The sequence below is a fragment of the Mauremys reevesii genome, linkage group 5, assembly GCF_016161935.1.
Source record: "Mauremys reevesii isolate NIE-2019 linkage group 5, ASM1616193v1, whole genome shotgun sequence".
In the NCBI taxonomy this organism is placed as follows: domain Eukaryota; kingdom Metazoa; phylum Chordata; order Testudines; family Geoemydidae; genus Mauremys; species Mauremys reevesii.
The window spans coordinates 81,656,833-81,679,153 of record NC_052627.1 but is presented as its reverse complement, the minus strand read 5'-3'; the positions used below and the strand labels follow the sequence as shown (position 1 = coordinate 81,679,153).

The window sequence follows — 22,321 nt, the reverse complement described above, 5'->3', positions numbered from 1 at the left end:
CTTTTTTCCCCCTGCACCTTAGTATACATCTCACAATGCTGAAAAGATTGCTGGAAAGAAAAGGTGTATGTTTCCCAATTGTAACTCTGTAGCTGTCCATTGTATCAAGAGAGTGTCTTTCTATAGAGTTTTTCTTCCCTCCTCTTACCCCTCTACTGTGACTCTCTTATGAAGGTCTAGACCAGGGATCAGCAACCTTTCAGGAGTGGTGTGCTGAGTCTTCATTTATTCACTCTAATTTAAGGTTTCGCGTGCCAGTAATGCATTTTAACGTTTTTAGAAGGTCTCTTTCTATGTCTATAATATATAAATAAACCCATAAAAGCGGTCGAACAAAAACAAAACTTAGAGTGACACCGATCACCATTGGCACATGGAATGTGCGCACGCTACTGGATAACATCACGGCAGACAGACCAGAGAGAAGAACAGCACTTGTTGCCAGAGAGCTCGCACGCTACAACATTGACATTGCAGCCCTTAGCGAAACTCGCCTTGCTAATGAAGGACAGCTGTCCGAGTCAGGTGGAGGCTATACATTCTTCTGGAGTGGCCGCAGCGGTGATGAGCGTCGCGAATCTGGAGTTGGCTTCGCCATCAAGAATCATCTTGTTCGGAAACTTGCCAGTCCCCCCAAGGGTGTGAATGATCGTCTCATGACAATGCAGCTTCCGCTTCAAAATGGAAAACAAGCTACTTTGATCAGCGCATACGCTCCCACAATGACCAACCCAGAGGATGTGAAGGATAAATTCTACGAAGAACTAGATGCTCTGCTATCATCAGTTCACCACACAGACAAGCTGATCCTGCTTGGCGATTTTAATGCAAGAGTCGGATGCGATGCTGCAGCCTGGGAAGGAGTCATCGGGAAAAATGGAGTGGGAAAGTGTAACAGCAATGGTCTGTTACTGCTGGAAACTTGTGCAGCACATGACCTTCTGATCACCAATACGGTCTTCCGCCTCCCTACCCGTAACAGGACTTCGTGGATGCATCCCCGTTCCAAGCACTGGCATCTGATTGACTATGTCATCATCAGGAGAAGGGACAGACAAGATGTCGGGGTTACAAAAGCTATGTGCGGCGCTGACTGCTGGACGGATCACAGGCTCATAGTATCTAAAATGAAGCTCCGTATCATGCCGAAGAGATGACCACAAGGCTGTAAGGCTCTCAAAAGGATCAACGTGTCGAAGCTGAAGAACAGCCGCATCACTGAAAATCTAGCAGAAGACCTAGAGAATGAGCTTGCTGATCTTTGTATTGAGAATGACGCTGAGAGAGACTGGGAGCGATTCCGCAACACTGTCCATACAGCTGCATCGAAGGTATTGGGGCCCTCCACACGCAGGCGGCAAGACTGGTTTGATGAAAATGATGCAGAAATCCAGGCCTTACTTGCTGAGACGCACCGCCTGCATCGCGCATATCAGAACAATCCATCCTCAGCGGCAAAGACGACCACCTTTATCAACGCTCGCAGAACAGTACAGAACCGACTGCGCAAAATGCGGGACTTGTGGCTGAGCGCCAAAGCAGATGAAATACAGGCATACGCGGACAGGAATGACTATAAGCAGTTCTATGAAGCCCTCAACATGCTCTATGGTCCACAGGCTTCTGGGAGCTTTCCCCTCCTGAACTCTGATGGCACTGTGCTCCTTACAGAGAAGACGCAGATTCTCCAGAGATGGGCTGAACATTTTGAAGCAGTTCTCAACTGCCCCTCAGTCATCAATGATGAGGCCATCGACAAGATGACCCAGGTTGCAGTCAATGACTCCATGGATGCTTCACTAGAAGAGGACGAAGTGAAGAAAGCCATCAACCAGCTGTCAAGTGGCAAATCCCCAGGGTCAGATGCCATACCAGCAGAGGTATACAAAGTCGGTGGACCAGTGCTGCTACGGAAACTCACTGAGCTGTTTCAGTCCTTCTGGAAGCAGGGATCCATTCCACAGGAATTTAGAGACGCGTCCATCGTGCACCTCTATAAGAGGAAGGGCAATCGCCAGGTATGTGACAATCACCGTGGAATCTCGCTGCTCTCTACAGCAGGGAAAGTTCTTGCACGGGTTTTGTTGAACCGACTGATCACTCACCTGGAGCAGGGCTTACTGCCAGAATCACAGTGCGGCTTTCGCAAGGGGCGTGGGACTATTGACATGATCTTCGCTGCGCGTCAGCTACAGGAGAAATGTCAAGAGCAGAACCATGAACTCTACACAACTTTTGTGGACCTCACGAAAGTGTTCGACTCTGTCAGTCACCAGGGCCTGTGGAGGATCATGTCGAAATTCGTCTGTCCAGACCGATTCATACAAATGGTATGTCAATTTCATCACGGTATGATGGCTCGTGTCCGGGATAACGGTGAAACATCTGAGGCCTTCCCAGTCACCAACGGCGTCAAGCAAGGGTGTGTTTTAGCACCCACTTTGTTTAGCATGATATTCTCTGCCACTCTGACTGATGCCTTTCAACACTGCACTGAAGGAGTAGGCCTGAAGTACAGAACCAATGGGCAACTATTCAATCTGTGGCGACTGCGTGCCATCACCAAGGTGAAGGAAACTGTACTTCGTGACTTTCTCTTTGCCGATGATTGTGCTCTGAATGCTAGTACAGAGCCAGAAATGCAAGCCAGTATGGACAAGTTTTCATCTGCATGCAACAGCTTCGGCCTCACCATTAACATCAAGAAGACTGAGGTCATGCACCAGCTAGCTCCCCACACTCTGTACTCAGAACCATCCATCACTGTAAATGGACAGAGACTTCAGGCAGTGGACCACTTCACATACCTGGGCAGTACCCTTTCTCGAGCAGTGTCAATCGATGAAGAAGTAAAGTGCAGAATTGCTAAAGCCAGCTCTGCATTTGGCCGATTGCGCTCCAATGTCTGGGGACGTCGAGGGATCAGCCTACCAACGAGGCTGAAGGTCTACCGAGCAGTGGTGCTTCCAACTCTGCTGTACGCCTGCGAGACGTGGACTGTCTATCGGAGTCATGCACGAAGGCTCAATCACTTCCACACTTCCTGTCTGGGAAAGCTTCTAAAAATCAGATGGCAGGACAAAGTGCCCGATACTGAAGTCCTTATCAGAGCCAGTCTGCCGTCAGTTCACACACTGCTGATGAGAGCCCAGACCAGATGGGCTGGACATGTCGTGAGAATATCAGACGAGCGCATTCCTAAACAGCTCTTCTACAGAGAACTCGCCCAGGGAAAGCGCTCCCATGGAGGACAAAAGAAGCGGTTCAAGGACACGCTGAAGACCTCTCTGAAGTCCTTTGAGATTAACACCGCCACATGGGAAACCCTCACACTGAACCGTCTAGCATGGTGCAGCCTCATTCACACAGGCAGTAATACCGCTGAGGCGAGGCGTACTGCTGAGGCTGAAAGAAAGCGTGAGCTGCGCAAGTCCAGAGCTGCCTGCACATCATCGACAGTGCCATCACATGTCTGCCCAACGTGTGACAGGACGTTCCACGCCCGAATCGGACTGATCAGTCATCTTCGGACGCACAGAGTCCGGTCATCGAAAGAATGAGTTGTTGAGGTCTTCATCGACAACGATGGACGAACATCATCATATAAATAAACTATTGTTGTATGTAAAGTAAATAAGGCTTTTTAAAATGTTTAAGAAGCTTCATTTAAAATTAAATTAAAATCCAGAGGCGCCCCCACTCCTCAGCCCGGTGGCCAGGACCCGGGCAGTGAGTGCCACTGAAAATCAGCTCGTGTGCCGCCTTGGCACGCGTGCCATAGGTTGCCTACCCCTGGTCTAGACATAATCTCTACCCTCAGCACCCAGTCACCGTGGGTACCATCATTTGTGATCCCCACAGTCAGATGGGACAGGGAGTGTAATCAAGGGACTTAGAGATGTTCAGAAAATTGTAGGACCTGAGGCCAATTCTAGATTTAAAGTAGCTGAATCAGTCTGAGAAATATCAGAAGCTCAAAATTGAATCCCTCCAAGCCACCATAGCTCTGATTGACAAAAGAAGCTTTCTGGCCTCAGTTGATTTGTTTCCACTGCTGGCCCATTACCTTTAGTTTGCCTCTTCTCAGGGCATTTATAAAAACAATGGTGGCAATAGCAGCATGTCTGGGTAGTTTGTATATCTAGATATAGATACCAGTTTTGTCTGTCCCTGAAGACAAGAATGTGTCCTGAATGCCAGCGAGGATAATTGGAGCAAAGATTGTGCCAAATCATGAGAACATACTCTTCATGAATAGCCCCAATAAAGTTAGCTGGACTGCTTTAGTAAGTCAGGTGAGCAGTATTTGGCCCAAAGTCTTGTGGCAATTTTTGTTTTGTCAGTAATATAACCACTGTAGTGCTTCATTGTTACAGTAGCATAACCCTGGCTTTCAGGCCTCTCTCTCTTTTTTTCAAATCATGTTGATTGACCATGCCATAACAAAAGCTTCTTTTCCTTCCCCTTTCTGCCAAGAAATCAGATTGCACTTGTCTGTGCTTAACTACATTTTCCTAGCAATATAATAGTTAACATTTCATTTAATATACACTATAATTTTTTATGCCTCTCTACATCAAAGTTTCAGCAATATAAACTGTTTCTGGTATAGCAATTATACTGCTTGTCCAAAAATCTGACATACAAGTAGTGTAGTTGACAGAAATAAGCTGGAGCTATTAAAATAACCGTAAACCAGAAAGACAATAGGAGCTGTCTGCCTTTGTCCCAAAAGATTTCCTGAACTGGAAGTAATTGGCTGAATTCTAAGGCAGCTGCATCAGGGATCTTCTGATTGAGTACATCAACTTTTTCCCCCCATATCTCTGAATGCATGCTCACTTTGTACCCTAACAATCTTTTTTCTTTTAACCCACATGTGGTTCTGATGACCTGTAATTTTTGTGAACAACTCTTTTAAAGGCTATTTTAAAAACATAATTGTATAAAATTCTTTCTTATATTTGCTTGTTTTTCTCATTGAGCTATGCACAAAGTTTTTTAAATTAATTTAATTGCTTTCATTCTTACACAAAATTAATGCGATCACTCTTTTGTTGAAGTGTAGTTTAACTTTTTTTAGTCTTAACTAAGGGTATGTCTACGCTACAAAATTAGGTCGAATTTATAGAAGTCCATTTTTTTTAGAAATTGATTTTATACAGTCGATTGTGTGTGTCCCCACTTAAGACCATTAAGACCATTATCTTGGCGTAGTGCGTCCACAGTACCGAGGCTAGCGTCGCCTTGCAGAGCATTGCACTGTGGGTAGTTATCCCATAGTTCCCTCAGTCTCTGCTGCTGATTGCCTGATGGGGAAAAAACATTGTCGCTGGTGGTTCTGGGTAAATGTCATCCTCCTCCGTGAAAGCAATGGCAATAAATAGTTTCTCGCCTTTTTTCTTGGCTTACCTGTGCAGATGACATACCATGGCAAGCATGGAGCTCACTCAGCTCACCGTCACCGTATGTCTCCTGGGTCTGCCAGATGTGGTACTGCATTGTTACACAGCAGCAGCTCATTGCCTTTTGGCAGCAGACGGTGCATTACAATTGGTAGCCATCGTTGTTGTCTCCTGGGTGCTCTTTTAGCCGATCTTGGTGAGGTCGGCCGGGGACACCTGGACATAAATGGGAGACGATGATGGCCAGCCGTCGTACTGCACCATCTGCTGGCGAGCAGCCAGGAGATGACGATGACTAGCAGTTGTACTGCACCTTCTGCTGCCAGCCTAAGATGCATAAGAGAGATGGAGTGGTTCAAAACAATAAAGAGACCAGATTTATTTTGTATTCATTTGTATTCATTTGCTGCTTCCCCCCACCTCCGTGAATAGTGGGCAGAGGGATAGCTCAGTGGTTTGAGCATTGGCCTACTAAACCCAGAGTTGTGAGTTCAATCCTTGAGGGGGCCATTCTGTCTGACAACCCTGTAAGCCATGTCGTCAGTTGCCCCTCCCTCCATCAGAACAACGGCAGACAATCGTTTTGCGCCTTTTTTCAGTGCAGACGCCATACCACGGCAAGCATGGAGCCTGCTCAGATCACCGCAGCAATTATGAGCACTGTAAACACCACGTGCATTATCCTGCAGTATATGCAGAACCAGAACTTGCAAAAGCAAAACCAGGCAAGGAGGTAACGGCTGCGTGGTGACGAGAGTGATGAGGACATGGACGTAGACTTATCACAAAGTATGGGCCCCAGCAATGTGGACATCATGGTGTTAATAGGGCAGGTTCATGCCGTGGAACGCCGATTCTGGGCCCGGGAAACAAGCACAGACTGGTGGGACCGCATTCTTGGGCATCTGGGTGAGGAGGCTATGGAACTTGTGGAGGAGGGTGGTTGGTTACACAGGGGCTGTAGCGGCGGTCTGTGCTCAAGCTGCCTTTCCTGAACCTCAACCATATGACGGAGCATATCAGTTTGTTCCTCCAGTAGTCTCAGCATTGGCTCTTGCCTTCTGTCACCAAGCTGACGCCACCTATCATCTTCAGCCCGCCACCTGTCCTCGTGTTCATATTGTGCTTTACTGGACTCTGACATTGTCTGCCTCCACACATTCTGCTGGGCTCTTTCAGTGTGGGAGGACTGCATGAGCTGAGAGAACATTTCATCGTGAGTGCGTTTTTTTCACCTTCTAATCTTTGCTAGCCTCTGGGAAGGAGAAGATAGTGTGAGCATTGAAACATTTGCAGCTGGTGGAGGGGGGAAAAAAGGGAGAGTGGTAGTTAAAAAGACACACATTTTAGAGAACAATGGGTAGACTCTTCATAGTAAACCTTGCTGTTAACATTACATAGCACATGTGCTTTCGGTACAAGGTCACATTTTGCCTCTTATTGAGGGTATGCTGGTTTGGTGTGAGAGATCTTTTCACACAGAGCTGGGCAACAGAATTTGGCTTGCAGGCAGCTATGGTAAGACAGTCTTTTGGCTTCTTTAACCTTCATAATATGTGGGAATGCTTTCAAACAGCAGCACCCTCATTTCCCATACCAAGCAGCCATTGGGTTGGCCATTTAAAATGGGTTGGCCATTTAAAAGGAGGAGTGGCTGCGGTTTTCAGGGTAATGTGTAGCACAAACCCAACTAACCCCCCTCCCCCCCCCACAAAATTCTCTGGGATGATTGCTTCACCCCTTCCCCCACCGTGTGGCTAACAGCGAGGAACATTTCTGTTCAGCCACAGGCAAACAGCCCAGCAGGAACGGACACCTCTGAATGTCCCCTTAATAAAATCACCTTATTTCAACCAGGTGTCCAGGGATGATATCACTCTTCTGAGGATAACACAGAGAGAGAAAGAACGGATGCTGTTTGAATGCCAGCAAACACTGGGACCATATGCTGCCATGCTTTGTTATGCAATGATTCCAGACTACGTGCTACTGGCCTGGCATGGTAAAGTGTCCTACCATGGAGGACGGAATAAGGCTGCCCTCCCCAGAAACCTTTTGCAAAGGCTTTTGGAGTACCTCCAGGAGAGCTTTATGGAGATGTCCCTGGAGGATTTCTGCTCCATCCCCAGACACGTTAACAGACTTTTCCTGTAGCTGTACTGGCCGTGAATGCCAAGGCAAATTAATAATTAAATACACTTGCTTTTAAACCATGTATAATATTTACAAAGGTACACTCATCAGAGGTCCCTTCTCCGCCTGGTAGGTCTGAGAGGCAGCCTTGGGTGGGTTCGGGGAGTACTGACTCCAGGTCCAGGGTGAGAAACCATTCCTGGCTGTCGGGGGAAAATGGTTTCTCTGCTTCCTTGCTGTGAGCTATCTTCAACCTCCTCCTCATCATCTTCCTCGTCCCCAAACCCGCCTCCTTGTTGCATGCTACTCCATTGACGGAGTCAAAGCACAGGGGTGGGGTAGTGGTGGCTGCACCACCTAGAATGGCATGCAGCTCATCATAGAAGCAGCATGTCTGGGGCTCTGACCCGGAGCGGCTGTTTGCCTCTGTGGTTTTTTGGTAGGCTTGCCTCAGCTCCTTAAGTTTCACGCGGCACTGCTGCGGGTCCCTGTTATGGCCTCTGTCCTTCATGCTCTTTGAGATTTTTTTCAAATGTTTGGGCATTTCGTCTTTTGGAACGGAGTTCTGATAGCATGGATTCGTTTCCCCATACAGCGATCAGATCCCGTACCTCCCGTTCGGTCCATGCTGGGGCTTTTTTGCAATTTTGGGACTCCATCATGGTCACCTCTGCTGATGAGATCTGCACTCACCTGCAGATCGCCACGCTGTGCAAACAGGAAATGAGATTCAAAAGTTCATGGGCCTTTTCCTGTCTACCTGGCCAGTGCATCTGAGTTGAGAGTGCTGTCCAGAGCGGTCACAATGGAGCACTCTGGGATAGCTCCCAGAGGCCAATACCGTTGAATTGCGACCACACTACCCCAAATTCTACCTGGCAAGGTCGATTTCAATGCTAATCCCCTCGTCGGGGGAGGAGTACTGAAATCGGTCGAAAATAATGGCTTCGTCGTGTGGACGGGTGCAGGGTTAAATCGATCTAATGCTGCTAAATTCGACCTAAACTCGTAGTGTAGACCAGGGGTCAGATTTGTAAAGTCTCTTCTAAATGTTTACAAATGTATTCTTAGCTTAATGCTCAGTTTTTACTAACTTTAGCCTTTAAAACTTTGTATCATCTTTATGAGCTCAACTCAAGCGAAGTTTTAATTAGCCATTGGCTGACTCCAGAATTTCTCTTCCATACCACTGTATCCAACTTGATCTGGACTGTTTGAGCTACTTGTAGTGCCAGTCCATAGTGACTATTCCTTTCTTTCCTCCATATTCGATCACAATTTATCTTGTTACCATCTGTTAATAATAGAGAAGTGAGGTAGTGACAAACAATTCTGCTTCTTAAGTTTTATGTCACGGTTTGGGTTCAGCTACGTGCTGGAGCATTCTGGGTAGTCCAGTTTTGTTTGGAAGCAACATTTTTACTGTGTATGAATTTTTCAATCGCTTTACTTTGCGGTATTGAGGCTGTCAAGATTTGAAGCCTGTCTTTTTAGCCAGGATCTTTAAATATTAACCTGATCCTGTATAAGTAATGTAGAATGTAAAATTTTCATACTTCATGGTATCTTTGCCTTAATAAAAAGTTTCAGAACAGATACTGATGTACATAATTCTTCTACTAAGGGGACTTTCTTCTATTATAGTAACAATATGCAGACATAGTCTAATTTTCATACAGTATGAAGAGGAGACGTTCCAGTCATGCAGTGAAGGCCCTTCAGCTGCAGAGTGGAACTGTCATCCACCTGTTAATGAATTTGTTAGTGCAGACTCACTACAACTCCATCAGATTGCTGATATTGCTAGTGATTAGTTATTAGAAATTGAGAAAGTTATGTATACTAGAGAATGGGCAGTTTGATATTCTCAAGGACCATCAGAACAGTTACTAGTATCCTCTTTCATTTATTAACCCTGTCTAAGCAGGATATATTAGTACCGTATATTCCGGCGTATAAGACGACTTTCTATATTAAAAAACAACCCCCAAAAATCGGGGGTTGTCTTATACGTCGGGTATAAACGGCGGGCGGCTGGGATTTAAAAGGCTCTGTGCTCCCCACCGCAGCGAGCAGCCCAGAGCCCTCTGACTCCCCGCCGTGGCTGGGATTTAAAAGGCTCTGGGCTCCCCGCCGAAGCGGGCAGCGCAGAGCCCTCTGATTCCCGGCCGCGGCTGGGATTTAAAAGGCTCTGGGCTCCCCGCCGCAGCGGGCAGCCCAGAGCCCTCTGATTCCCGGCCGCGGCTGGGATTTAAAAGGCTCTGGGCTCCCCGCCGAAGCGGGAAGCCCAGAGCCCTCTGATTCCCGGCCGCAGCTGGGATTTAAAAGGCTCTGGGCTCCCCGCCGCAGCGGGCAGCCCAGAGCCCTCTGATTCCCGGCCGCGGCTGGGATTTTAAAGGCTCTGGGCTCCCCGCCGCAGCGGGCAGCCCAGAGCCCTCTGACGCCCGGCCGTGGCTGGGATTTAAAAGGCTCTGGGCCCCCCCCCTCGGAAGGGGGGGTCGTCTTATAGGGCGAATATAGGCCAAAACCTATATTTTAACTGTAAAATTAGGGGGTCATCTTATACGCCCTGTCGCCTTATACGCCGGAAAATACGGTAACTGTCTTAGGTAGATCTTAGCATGAATATATACAGCTATATTAAAGAATCATCTCTAGTGGTAACTAAAAAATCTTTGTTGACATCATTTGATTTTCTTTGTATGTTTACTATGTCTTTATTTAAGACTGAAGAAAAAATTTTTAATTTCAGTATGCTCTTCCCGTGCTTTACTTATTCCTAGCTGCACCAGCAAAATATTTTTCTGAGAGTTCTTTGAAGCAGAAATTGGAAAGTCTAAGAAATCTTTAAGCATTTTAATACCCTTCTTCTCCTGACTAATTGAAGGAGGAATATTGAATCTGCAATTCTGCATAAGACCAGTTAATAGAAAACTTATTAAATTAAGTAGGGTATATTTTATTTAATTATAAAATGTAACCATAAATGTGACCAAAAATTATCAAAATTGAAGAGAAAATAAGATGCTGAAAGATGGTGAGGTAATATTATCTAAGGACTGTTGTGGTAAATTAGAGAATCCCTAAATATATAGTCCACTGCATTGTTGGATTACATTCTTTTTTTTATCAGGCTTTTAAATTGATTTTGAAAGCATTAAAATACAAACAGCTTGAATACATTTAAAATGATAAAGCAATTGAATTATTTAACAAATTAGAAATGTTTTATGTTATTGTAAGGTTCATCTTTGCTCAGACATAAAATAAATGAGCCATTGAAGTGTCAAGAAACTATACAAATCAGTGAAAATACTTAAAACTAAATTGATTTCTTAATTATGCACATTCGTACTTTTCATATAAGTTTACAAACAACTAATTTGCATGAGTTATGCAGAAGATAGTACATTGGCTGGCTGTTGCTAAGTTACCAGTCTCCCTATTTATGCCCAGTTAGAAGTTTCTAGAGCAGACGAAACAGCATGTACACATGCAATTCAGAAATTGCAAATAAAGGTTATATTTTGAAACAACGGCAATTTCTTATCAAATTTAAGAAATCTGATAGGTGTTTTACCTGGGTAATCCAGCTTTATTGATGATAAACCTTAAACTGCCTAGCATTCAAGATCAAATATTTTCTGCATGGCTATCGCTCCTTATTCTTCAGAAAAAATATCAAATAATGCTTCCTATTCAAAGTATATATACAATATAAGTAAGGAAAGGGAAAGCTCAGCATTTTTTTGCTTGGTTATGCTATCAAGACATTATTTAAGTCAGCGTGTTTGTCATTTTTAAAAGCTCACATTGCCCACCACAGATCTTCAGCCTTTTAGGAGTTAGACTGTGCCTCTTTTGGCAGTCTGCCCTGTTTATACAGCAGACAAGCTGACATTTTACTTTAGCAAAAGGAATCTCATTCCATTCCTTCTTTAGCAGGAGATTGCTTTAAGGAGTTTACAGGACTGAGGTTTTGGACTTTTCAACTGACATTTTAAGTGCTGAATAGTTCCTTGTCTCCATGACAGGACATTACAGCTTAAGTGCTTAGGGGCAATCGTTTTGCGTAGTTTAAAGATCCAGTAAGATCATGTGGTGGGTCTTTTTTATGTGGCTGGACAAATAATATGCAGTTTTGTTGACATTACTCTTGGATGTTGTTTTAGCAAAACTGCAGACAAAGGGCTCAATTGTACCTTATAAGGAATGCCTCACATTGGGAGGTGTGGGGAGTTGCACCACCCCAGACTGAGGGCATGAAATAATTTCACTTTTGGGAATTCTGTAAGTTAAATGTTTTCAGACTCCCTTCCAAAGGTAGAACTCCTTCTGGCATACAAGACTGTGGCTCTCCATGGCTGTGGCTCAGCACAGCCCTTTCTCTTACCCACCCTTGGTGCAGTCAGGCATAATCTAGTCTAACAAATCTTCTAGAAGATTTATAAATTTTCAAAGGCTCAGAAGCACGGAATTGGCTATAACTTTACAGGAGTACTCATTTTACATTTTTACACACTGTAAAGAACAGAATATACTGGACTAAAATGTGTTATCTCCGTGTGTTAGAAATATAGGTAAATACATTATGTGAAACATTTTGCCTTCTGTCCATCTACCTTGCTTTCCTTTACCATGTCTGACAGTGAGCATGAGGCTCTAAAAGACACATAACACATAGAATCACACCTGCCAACTCTCCTGATTTGTCTCTGTCCCTACTTGAGGGGGAAACAGTTGTGATGTTTCTCCTTGAAGCCTTGAGACTGCTCAAGAGCAGACAGACACTGCCTCTCCTCCTTTTCCAGATGGTTTTCACTTCTTCACCCTGCTGGTGCTACTATCTTCTTAGTAACTTTACAGCTCAATGAGGCACATAGGATGAGGAGGTGGTAAATGGGCATTAGTAGCTTTCTCTCACCTAGCCAGTCTTTGTCAGTGGCAGCAGCAACCTTAAGGTTAGGGCCAGGGAGAGATCATGCTTTAGGAGGAACTCATAAACTGCAGAGGGAGATGCAGAGGGAGTTTAGGAAAGGGGGAATGGCACAGGAAGAGACAAAAGTGGGAATTCTGTGAAGAGGAAGAGAGAGACAGAAATACATCTTGCCAAGACAAAGGAGGAGCAGGCCAGCAAACATTCCCATCTAATCTGGTAGTGGTAGGGGCCACACTTCTTCCAAACTGCACCAGAAAGGCAAAAACAGAAGCTAGAATTCCAGATTATTTGGATCAGAGAGGTGAGACTGTGTGAGTATATGTACTTGTGTTCAGGTGCAGGGGATGAATTCATAGGAAAATTCAAATCATACTAGGATGTTTAATGAAACCATATAAAATGGGATTATGCCATCATTATTTGTGTATAAATTTGCAGTGAAACATCATTATTGTAACATCATTACATCATGTATTAAGGTGACATCATTATGTAATATAAAAGGCAGAGGATGCAAATGTTGGATGATCTCTCTCTCTCTCTCTCTCTCTCCCCTCCGCACCTCCCCCCCCCCAGACCTTTGTCATTGTAGAAAAGTGGAGTTTTAAGAACAGCCTGAAAATTGTATCTGTTTTGAAGCCCTTATAATGAACAGAGAAATTTTGATAGCCTTGTTCATGCTTCACAGAAGTCCCATGAGTATCACTCAAGGAGCATGATACTAATGAGCAAAATATAAGTATCAGAATCTGTCTTTATGTGATTCATATACTTTTAAAACAACAGAACAAACACCAAAAAAAGAACAAACCAGAAATTTGACCAGAATAGCCACACAGTCTTCTGGTGGTAGTGAGCCTTCAGGCTGATTTGAACTTATTTTTTAAATATTGTCAACTGTGCATAGGAGAAATACAGCTGTGCATACATTCACATAGCAGGGAGGGACTGGATGAGAGAGTGAATTTCAATAAACATTAAGTTAAAGCCTTCTCTGGATATTTTTTCCTTTTGCTACTTGAAAATGGGTAGTATAGAGCTTAAATACATTTTTGTACTTTTATGTCTCACTAATGAGTTAAAAGATTGGAGAAGATAGGATACTGTTTTGCTGTCAGTGCAGACAGCACTGTCAGTGGCAGTAGAGAAAACATGACACTTGGTTTGTAATAGATTTAATTTATTTAATTTTTAACACTTCATTTGGACTGTCTATTGAAGGTCATATTTGATCAAAATATATGTTCATGCAGTTTTCAAAATAGTACTGCTGTTACTTCACATAGCAGTAACAGGCTTTAAAAGTGGCTGAGGAAGGTTTTGATTTACCAAGCTTATTAGAACTTAGATTAATTAAGTTTGTAATCAGATTTCAAGCATCATGTTCCAGGCCAGGGATTTCTCTTCGTTTGTTTCAAATGTCATTCCCAGGGCAAGCTCTGCTAAACTGCATTTTCATGCTTTGCTGAGAAATGATTGCAGGTTTTGATTTCCATTACAGAGTCATTAATATTGTTAATGAGAGTTTTCATGGATAAGCACACTTAAGGAGGATCATCCCTGGGAATTGGTAGTATTATAGTTTGAGCATTTGTTAATTGGTTGGAATTGGTGTATATAAGACCGTCAGCCTTTCATTAGATTTATACATTTATTTTTGCTTTATTAGTGACTTTGGTCATAGTGGTTTGGGCTATTTAATTTAAATTAGACATACTATTAAGACCCTGGAAATTCACATTTTTGTCAACAGTTCTTTTTTGTTGAGAATGAGACATGTACTACATTTTAAATAAATCCATTTTGGCTTTTGTAACCTAGATAAGCCATGATATTCTCCAAATTGTGAAGTGGATAAAACATGGGGCATGTGGCCGCAGTGGTGAAGGAAAAAGAGGGTTGTACCTCTCAACCTGCAATCCTATTTCCTCAAATATTGTGCTCTTGGGGCAATTTATTCTTCCAGACTGATGCTATCTCATTTAATTCATTTAGGATCGTCTGCTCTTACTGAGTACCTCTTACTGAAGTCATTAGCTCCAGTGGGAGCAAGATCGTGCCCTAAATTTGCAACTGTGTGTAAATGAGGGAAGAACTTGGCCTCATGCTCAGCTCTAATTGGAGAACACTAGTGAATTTTTTTAACTCTAGGTTAGTAATTTTTTTTCCCCAAAAGGAAATATCAGTGCTGATGTCCCTTTACAGATTACAGTCTGAGATAAGAGTCATCGCATAATTATGTTTTCTCTGGTCTAGGAGTAAAACCCTAATTTTGTCCTGATCTCTTGAAAGGCTGAAGAACTTCTACATCTAGCCTAGCGAAAAAGAGTTTTAGAGCTGCAGATTTCACCATCCCCCAACAGATCTAGATTTGATGGGCAAGAAGTCTTTAGCAGATACAGAAACCCTAAAGAAACTTTTAATGGTGATTTTCCTTCTTTGGAGAATGCGGTTAGCTGTAAGGGGCAAGATAGGGAAGGGAGCATAATATTGGAAAAGGGCAAGATTATCAGGTTGCCTAGGCAAAAATGGGTGAAGAATTCACTGATAAAATTTCCTTTCTATGAAAGGAAAGTGACAAGAAGTAGTAGTGCCTATCCATAAAATGTTTAAAATGTAGGGGAGGCCATTCAATCACCTTCCATTAAAAACTGCCTAACAACACTGAAAAATATTAGTGATGCTTATAAAGAGCCAGATTCTAGTTTACATTAAAACTGCTTTATACCACCCTGGGAGTGTAAAAAGACCTTTCAGTAGGTGTCAGTGTAACGTAGTGCCACTTTTAAGACCTCTTTACACTGCCAGAATGATATAAAAGGACCTTAATGTAAACGAGAGTCTCGCACAGTGTGTACATTTTGATATTCTACCTTTCCTCTTCATTCTAACAACATACATTCTGAAATACTGGCTTTACTGTCAGTGTGATATAAAAAATCGTCCTTCAGCATCTTCATCTTTTGTCATGAGAGCAGGTCAGTTGGAGGTGTGTTTAAAAAATCAGAAATATATATCCCAAACTCTATGTGGTGGGGTATGTTTTATATTTATGTGAATTAAGCACTTGTTAAAGTGATGGGCTTGCAGCATGAATTAGAGCCAAGTGTAGCGCAATCAGGAATTGAAATGTACATTTGACTAATTCCAGCACAAATGTAAATGTAGGGATAAATGTAGTTCTCATGTATCTTAAGATCTGATACCTTGTAAACCACCAGAGCTAGAAACAAATATATTTTTTTCATACTGCTGAAGAGATGGAAACTCTACCCACAGCTATCCCAGTGGAAAGAGCATTTATTTACTGTCCTTGGCTGGTCACAAGGTACCAGAAATCACGCCTTTCTGATTCTTTCTTTCTTTCTTTCTTAGTATTTGAAGTCAAACATAATTTTTGTGACTGCTCTCTTGAAAACCACTGGAGCTCTAATCCAATGATTTACTCTGTCTGAAAGCTTAGAATGCTGGCTTTCAAATGACATAAAGCATTAGTCTAGCTAGCATAAAGCATTAGTCTGCTCTAACTCTGTGTGAGATGGGCTACTAGAATAATATAGTAAACATTACAAAGAGGAATAGTTGGCAGACCAGCACAAGATCTTTAAGGACCAATACACTTTTGGGAGCATTGGTCCTGGACCAGTGATAGGGAAGAAAATATTGTTATCCTTGTGAAAAGCACCTTCATCCTGGTTTAGCTGATTTGTTCCAAGCCTGTAACTTCATGAGCAGAGATTGCAAATTGTATTGAATTTTGTGTGTTTTTGTGTGGCCCAATGTCCCTTGAGATCTAAGGTGGTCCTGTTAGTGTCATTTTTTATTGGTGATTTAAAATGTTTAAGGTCAGGTCTGAAGGAGAGGGGCTGGTAAGAGTTTGTAAGGTGTGGTTTTGTGTGTAGTTTCTGATACAGACCGGACTGTGATTTTTAAACTATTGAATGTGTTTTCAGTTATATATTTCTATAGGAGGAGCCCTGGCTTGTCACAGGGAGAATTCCTCTGGAGGAGTGCACATTGGATTAGTAGCTCTGCCCCATTTTGAAAGATGAACTCCTCAGAGCTGGCCTGGTATGAAGGGGGAAAGCTGAGTCATGCCCACACACTCATCCCTCCATATCCCTTTTGAAAGTTTAGCTCTACTGACCAGGAATAGTAGGTCTGGCCCCAAAATAAATTGTGGCTGACCTGTGTGCAAAGGGTGAGGGAAAGCTGCTTGGCCTCATTTCTTCCAGCCCCCTTTTGCATGTACCATATACTGAAGTGGCTTTTTGTACCTTCATTTTTAATATTGTCTGACTAACTTAATTCTTAGAATGCATGTGTGTCCATTTTTAAAAAGGTGTCTATCTTCTCTAATGTGCCCGTCACTGATATCTGTTCTAAAGTGTAGGGAGGTGGAAAAGTTTGTATTTCTGCTGTATTTTGTTTGCAAATTTGAGGAATCTCACATCAGGTAATGTTTTATTTTTAACATTAAGTTCAGGTCCCAGTACAGATATCAGTGTTGTTGTTTCCTCAACTGGTCCATAGAATGAACCTCTTTCACACTTGTTTAATCTGATTCAAACTTTTAAACAGCAGTCCTATTGAAGAAATATTTGTTCAACAGTTTGGGATTTGTTCCAACATGAAAAAATGGAAGAATGATTCATTTCACTCTCACTGTCAGCTTAGGTAGATTAGGTTTCCGGATGCTAATCACTAATGCAGACTTACAGTGCAGGTTACCCTAGAGCAAGTTAAAATTGGAAGAATTCTGAAAGCCAACACTATCCTGTTGAGTAGACATCTGTGCTAGATGAGTTGTTCACTGGTTAATTAATCAGTAGCGCTGTAGGTTTGTCATTATAAATTTTCACAAAAATCATAGCTTTGTCATAGTGAAGAGTTTGTAGAAATCATCTGATGGACCCAGACCGAATTTGAAATAAAACTAAAAATAAATGTACTAACATTTTCAGGAGTGTCATGTTTCTAGTTGTTACCCTGATAATCCTTTTATATTAGAGTTGCCAGGTGTCTGATTTTTGACTGGAACATCTGGTTGAAAAGGGACCCTGGCAACTCTGGTCAACACTGTTGACCAGGCCATTAAAACTCTGGTTGGCGGTACTGCCGGCACAGCAAGGCTGGCAGGCTCCCTGCCAGGCTCAACGTGGCTTCCAGCAGGCTCTTAGGTGGAGAGATGGCCATGGAGTCTCCGTGTGCTGCCCCTGCGCCAAGTGCCGACTCGGCAGCTCCCATTGGCTGGGAACTGTGGCCAGTGACAGCTGTGGGGGCGGCGCCTGCCGCCGGAGGCAGCATGCAGAACTCCATGGCTGTCCCTTTGCCTAGCAGCCAGAAGAACATGTCGCTGCTTCCAGTGAGCCGCCTGAGATAAATGCCATCCAGAGCCTGTGCCCCAACCCCCTCCTGTACCCCAACCCACTGCCCAAGTCCTGTGAAAATGAGTAAGTGAGGATGGGGGAGAGTGAGTGACAGAGGGAGAGGGATGGAGTGAGTGGGGGGTGGGGCCTTGGAGAAGGGGCGGGACCTCGGAAGGGGTGGGGCAAGGATGTTCGGTTTTCTGCAATTAGAAAGTTAGCAACCTATTTTATATGGTTCCCTTCTGAATCTAGGTTTCTTTTGTTTTTGGGCATTAACATTTTTCTTGTTTAAATAGTTGATTTAAAGTTTTCAGGTGTTGAGGAGAGAGATGTCAAGGGAGCAAGACTTTAACACTCTGTAGGTAGGAGTCACCATAACTAAGGAGAAGTGGTGGAATTTGTAAAAGAGGGTGGGTGAGTGCCTTGAGGAGGTCCGTCTTAAAGTTAAAGTCTACCCTTCTGAGAGCTTCAAAAACACACACGGCCATTTTAAAATTAATCTGCCATTTTATTTTGAGATAGCTGGTGTTAAGAATGCAGGGGGGGCATATTATGGTGATACTTGCTCAACCCAATAAATAAGTATGCCACTGTATTCTACACAAGCTACAAGCGACAGAGAAGACCTGCTGAAAGCCCTGCTAGGAGGGAATTAATGTAATCTAGTCTTATGGTTAGTAGGGCATGTAGCTTTTGCGAAGTTGCAGCAGGATAAATAAGGGCACAGCCTGCGCAGATTGTACAACTGAAACTCTTGCATGCCACATTCAACACATGGGGTTTCTATGGAAATGCTATGGTTAAAAGTGAAGTCGGGATTCTTAATCTCATTCATTAAGTCTCAAGTAAGTCTTCTTAATAAGAAAAAAGACAAAAAAAGTATACCAGGAGTAAATAATAGAAATTGATCCTGGAAATTTGGGGGGGAATACAGATCACAGACGGATGCACTTAAAAAGAATTTGTTTAAGTTCTCTGTGATATTTAGAAATTATAATTGCAGGATGATGCCCACAGCTAATTGACAACTTCTTAACAGAGATATAGTGATTGCATATGATTATTATTTGTGTTTTTTTGAAAGAAAATTCTAGATAAACGAAGTACAAATACAAAGTTGAAAAGTGGAAAATGTAAAAAGCAATTTATTTTAAAGCAATACCTTATCTTTTCAGTACTTTGCTGGTATTAGTGGATTCCTCTGCAAAAAAATGTAACTAGATAGCCACTATTATCTGTTTTGTTTTCAAGACCATCCTATACAGAATATTAATTTCTGTTTTAATATACAGAACTCTCATTTGCCCTTCTCTTTGCCCCAGCCCTACCACTTTATATATTTTACACAACTTGTTTCCAGAGTGACATCTGGTGGTGATTCTAAAATGTTGAATACTGTATTTTGAAATTATACGCATTTCTGCTTTAACTGTGAAAGGTTACTTGAATAGTCTTTCTTGTATTAGAAGCTAGCTTTTCCAGAAATAACTCTATCTATTTTGGATTTAGGGTTTTTCTCATCAGACTCTCATGCAATTTCCTATAAGGACAAAGACATAATTAAGAGTTGAGAAACTGTTAATCTTATCTTCTTCATGGGCCAAATTATGCTCTCTGATATGTTTATAATAATCCTAATGGGACCCCAGTGGCAGTTATGTTTGGACCATAATTTGTCCTCAGTTACACAATCTGAAGATATACATTTAACAATGTTTAAACCTCTTAGAGTAGCATTCTTTGTTTTAGTGAGGGGCAATATGCCTCTCCCCCACCTACAAAAAGCAAACATTAATTACATTTAATGAAGGAAGGGGGATTACAGTGCATCTAAAGGAAGGGAAATACAGCAGTACTATTTTTACAAACATCATGCTTCAGAAGGTACACCTATAAATGTGTATTTACCTAGATCCCATTTTACTGACAGCATGCTTGAGCAGAACAGATAGGCACAGGATAGGAGAAAATACTATATGCACATCATGTAAATGTGTCCACAATCCCAAACCTAGCTGGAATGTCATTGTTTTGGCTCATTTGGGCTCCAGTTACAATTAGGTCTTTATGCATTACTGTAACATAAACAATAACAATAATGATTAATAATGACCAGCCTTCACAATGCCCCTTTATGATTATCATATACTGTTGCTTTTTTTGGTCCCTCTCGTTGTAGATATTAAGGTATTTTTATGTCAGGTACTCTTTGAGTCTAACTAGAAAATAATACCTGGGAGAAGACGGTCTGGATGATGTAAGAAAGATTGGCTCATTCTGTAGCTGCTATTCTGTTTCTTCAGAAATAGTGAATTTTAGTTCTTTTTAGGGGTACACAATGATTTGCCAAAGTAACAGCAAACACTGTAGCTAAGGCTGAGAAGGGCAACATAAACCACTCTTTCAGATTTCTCAGACAGGTTGCGTATGTGGATTCAAGTATTTATACACATTAAGAAACATTCATTTACATAATTCACACAGACACATAGCTACATATGAGTGTATATTCCATCAAATTTAAATAGGTTCTCACTAATTTAAATGGTGGTAAATAGTTCAAAACTCTGGAACTAAATCAGTTAGATAATTTAATACAGTGTTAAATTCTCATTGTCAGGAGTGATGAATTTAAGAGGGTAAATCAAGTCCCAAAGACTGCAAATAACTCATAATTAATATCTTCTGGGCAGAAATATTTCAGGAATGATGTTAAATAATCAGATAATTCTCAAGGGAGGTTAAAAAAGAAAATAGATTTATAAATATTGAAATAATAAAGTGTAAAAATTCAGACCCTTTTAACATTTTTTCCCCCCTAACTTACTCTTTATACTTATGGGGCATTTAATATTGTTCCTTTTCCCCCTCCTGTTGAACAGGTGTAATAGAGACGGCTGATCTGCTGGACCGTGAGACTACCTCACATTACTGGTTAACTGTTTATGCAACAGACCAGGGTGTTGTGCCTCTATCTTCTTTCATTGAAATCTACATAGAAGTTGGGGATGTTAATGATAATGCTCCGCAGACAACAGAACCTGTTTATTACCCAGAAGTCTTGGAGAATACACCTAAGGATGTATCTGTCATTCAGATTGAGGCATTTGATCCTGATTCCAGCTCTAGTGAAAAGTTGACCTACAAGATTACAAGTGGAAACCCACAGGGATTCTTTTCAATAAACCCCAAAACTGGTATGTATATATGATAGTTTTATGTGACATGTGTATCAATTAATTTATTATCCTGTGTAAATACAGTAGAATGGACATAATTAATTATTTTTTACCTATTGAGTAGCTCTTTGATTATAATGTGCTAGTCATACTTTGACATCACACAGTTACAGAGAAAACCAGATATTTCAGTGATTTTTAAACTTGTTGGGCATACTATCACCCTCATGTAACTTTCTTTCAAGGTGTTGTGTTTATTTTTTCCACTTGAGGTTTACGTTGATAGGCAAATAGTGTAGTAGTCCCACTGAAATCAATATGGACAACAGTACTTGTGTAACTGTTCACCTGTGTAAAGAGTTTATAAACTAGCACAACATTTTGAAAATGGTAAACTGGAGAATGTTTTTATTCTCAAACTATGCCAGTTACAATTCTGTTGCAGTGTTATGCCTAACATTTGGGGGATACCTAGAAATATTGCAATTTCTAATAAAGAAGCATCAATAGAAGAAAGGAGTGATGCTGACGTTAGAAGTACTGAAATGTGTGTAAGAATCGAGAGATGGGAACCTAAATACTGTTGTCAGTTTTAACTGAAACAGAGCAATGAATTTAAAACAAAGTAAATGTTACTTAAAACAAGGTAAAGGTTACCCAATTAATATCTGCCTATGGATGACTGTAGAAAACATTCAAAATATGTGTGCTGTTTTTTTTAATTAGGTACGGGAAGTGGTGCAAATGCTGAGACTTGTCAATGATTCTCAATTTAAGAATATATCATTGCTTAGGGCACAGCTCTGCATTTTATGTGGGAGGTATGTGCAGCTGCTATATTACAGTGGGAGTCCCAGGAAGCACTTCTGACTGAGTCAACTAGAAATGCCTCCTGGGTATCCAGGGAGGTATATAACTACAGCTGTGCTTTGTCTTCACCCACACCCTGCCACGCTCTCTGGCCAGGTTAGTATTGCTTGTATTGCTAGTACAAGCAGTGGTTTCACACTCCAATCACACAAAGTCAAGGGAACAATAGAAGTAATTCTGCATTTCCCTCCTCCACTCTACCCCCCACTGCCCTTGCCCATTCACACAGAGGCTCGTCCAGGGGTTAGTCCAGGGATCCGCAACCTTTCAGAAGTGGTGTGCCAAGTCTTCATTTATTCACTCTAATTTAAGGTTTCGTGCACCAGTAATACATTTTAACATTTTAGAAGGTCTCTTTCTATAAGTCTATAATATATAAATAAATTATTGTTGTGTGTAAAGTAAATAAGGTTTTTAAAATGTTTA

The 22,321-nt window shown here is 42.0% G+C and overlaps 1 protein-coding gene across 8 annotated transcripts in view; it reads left to right on the top strand.

The window, feature by feature from the left end:
- FAT1 (FAT atypical cadherin 1) overlaps positions 1-22,321 on the top strand; it is a 179,255-nt gene that overhangs the window by 49,493 nt on the left and 107,441 nt on the right. For all 8 annotated transcript variants that reach the window (XM_039539918.1, XM_039539919.1, XM_039539923.1 and 5 more), the window contains one exon: positions 20,729-21,043. In XM_039539918.1, coding sequence (XP_039395852.1) covers positions 20,729-21,043 — 315 coding nt within the window. The remainder of the gene's footprint in view (positions 1-20,728; positions 21,044-22,321) is intronic.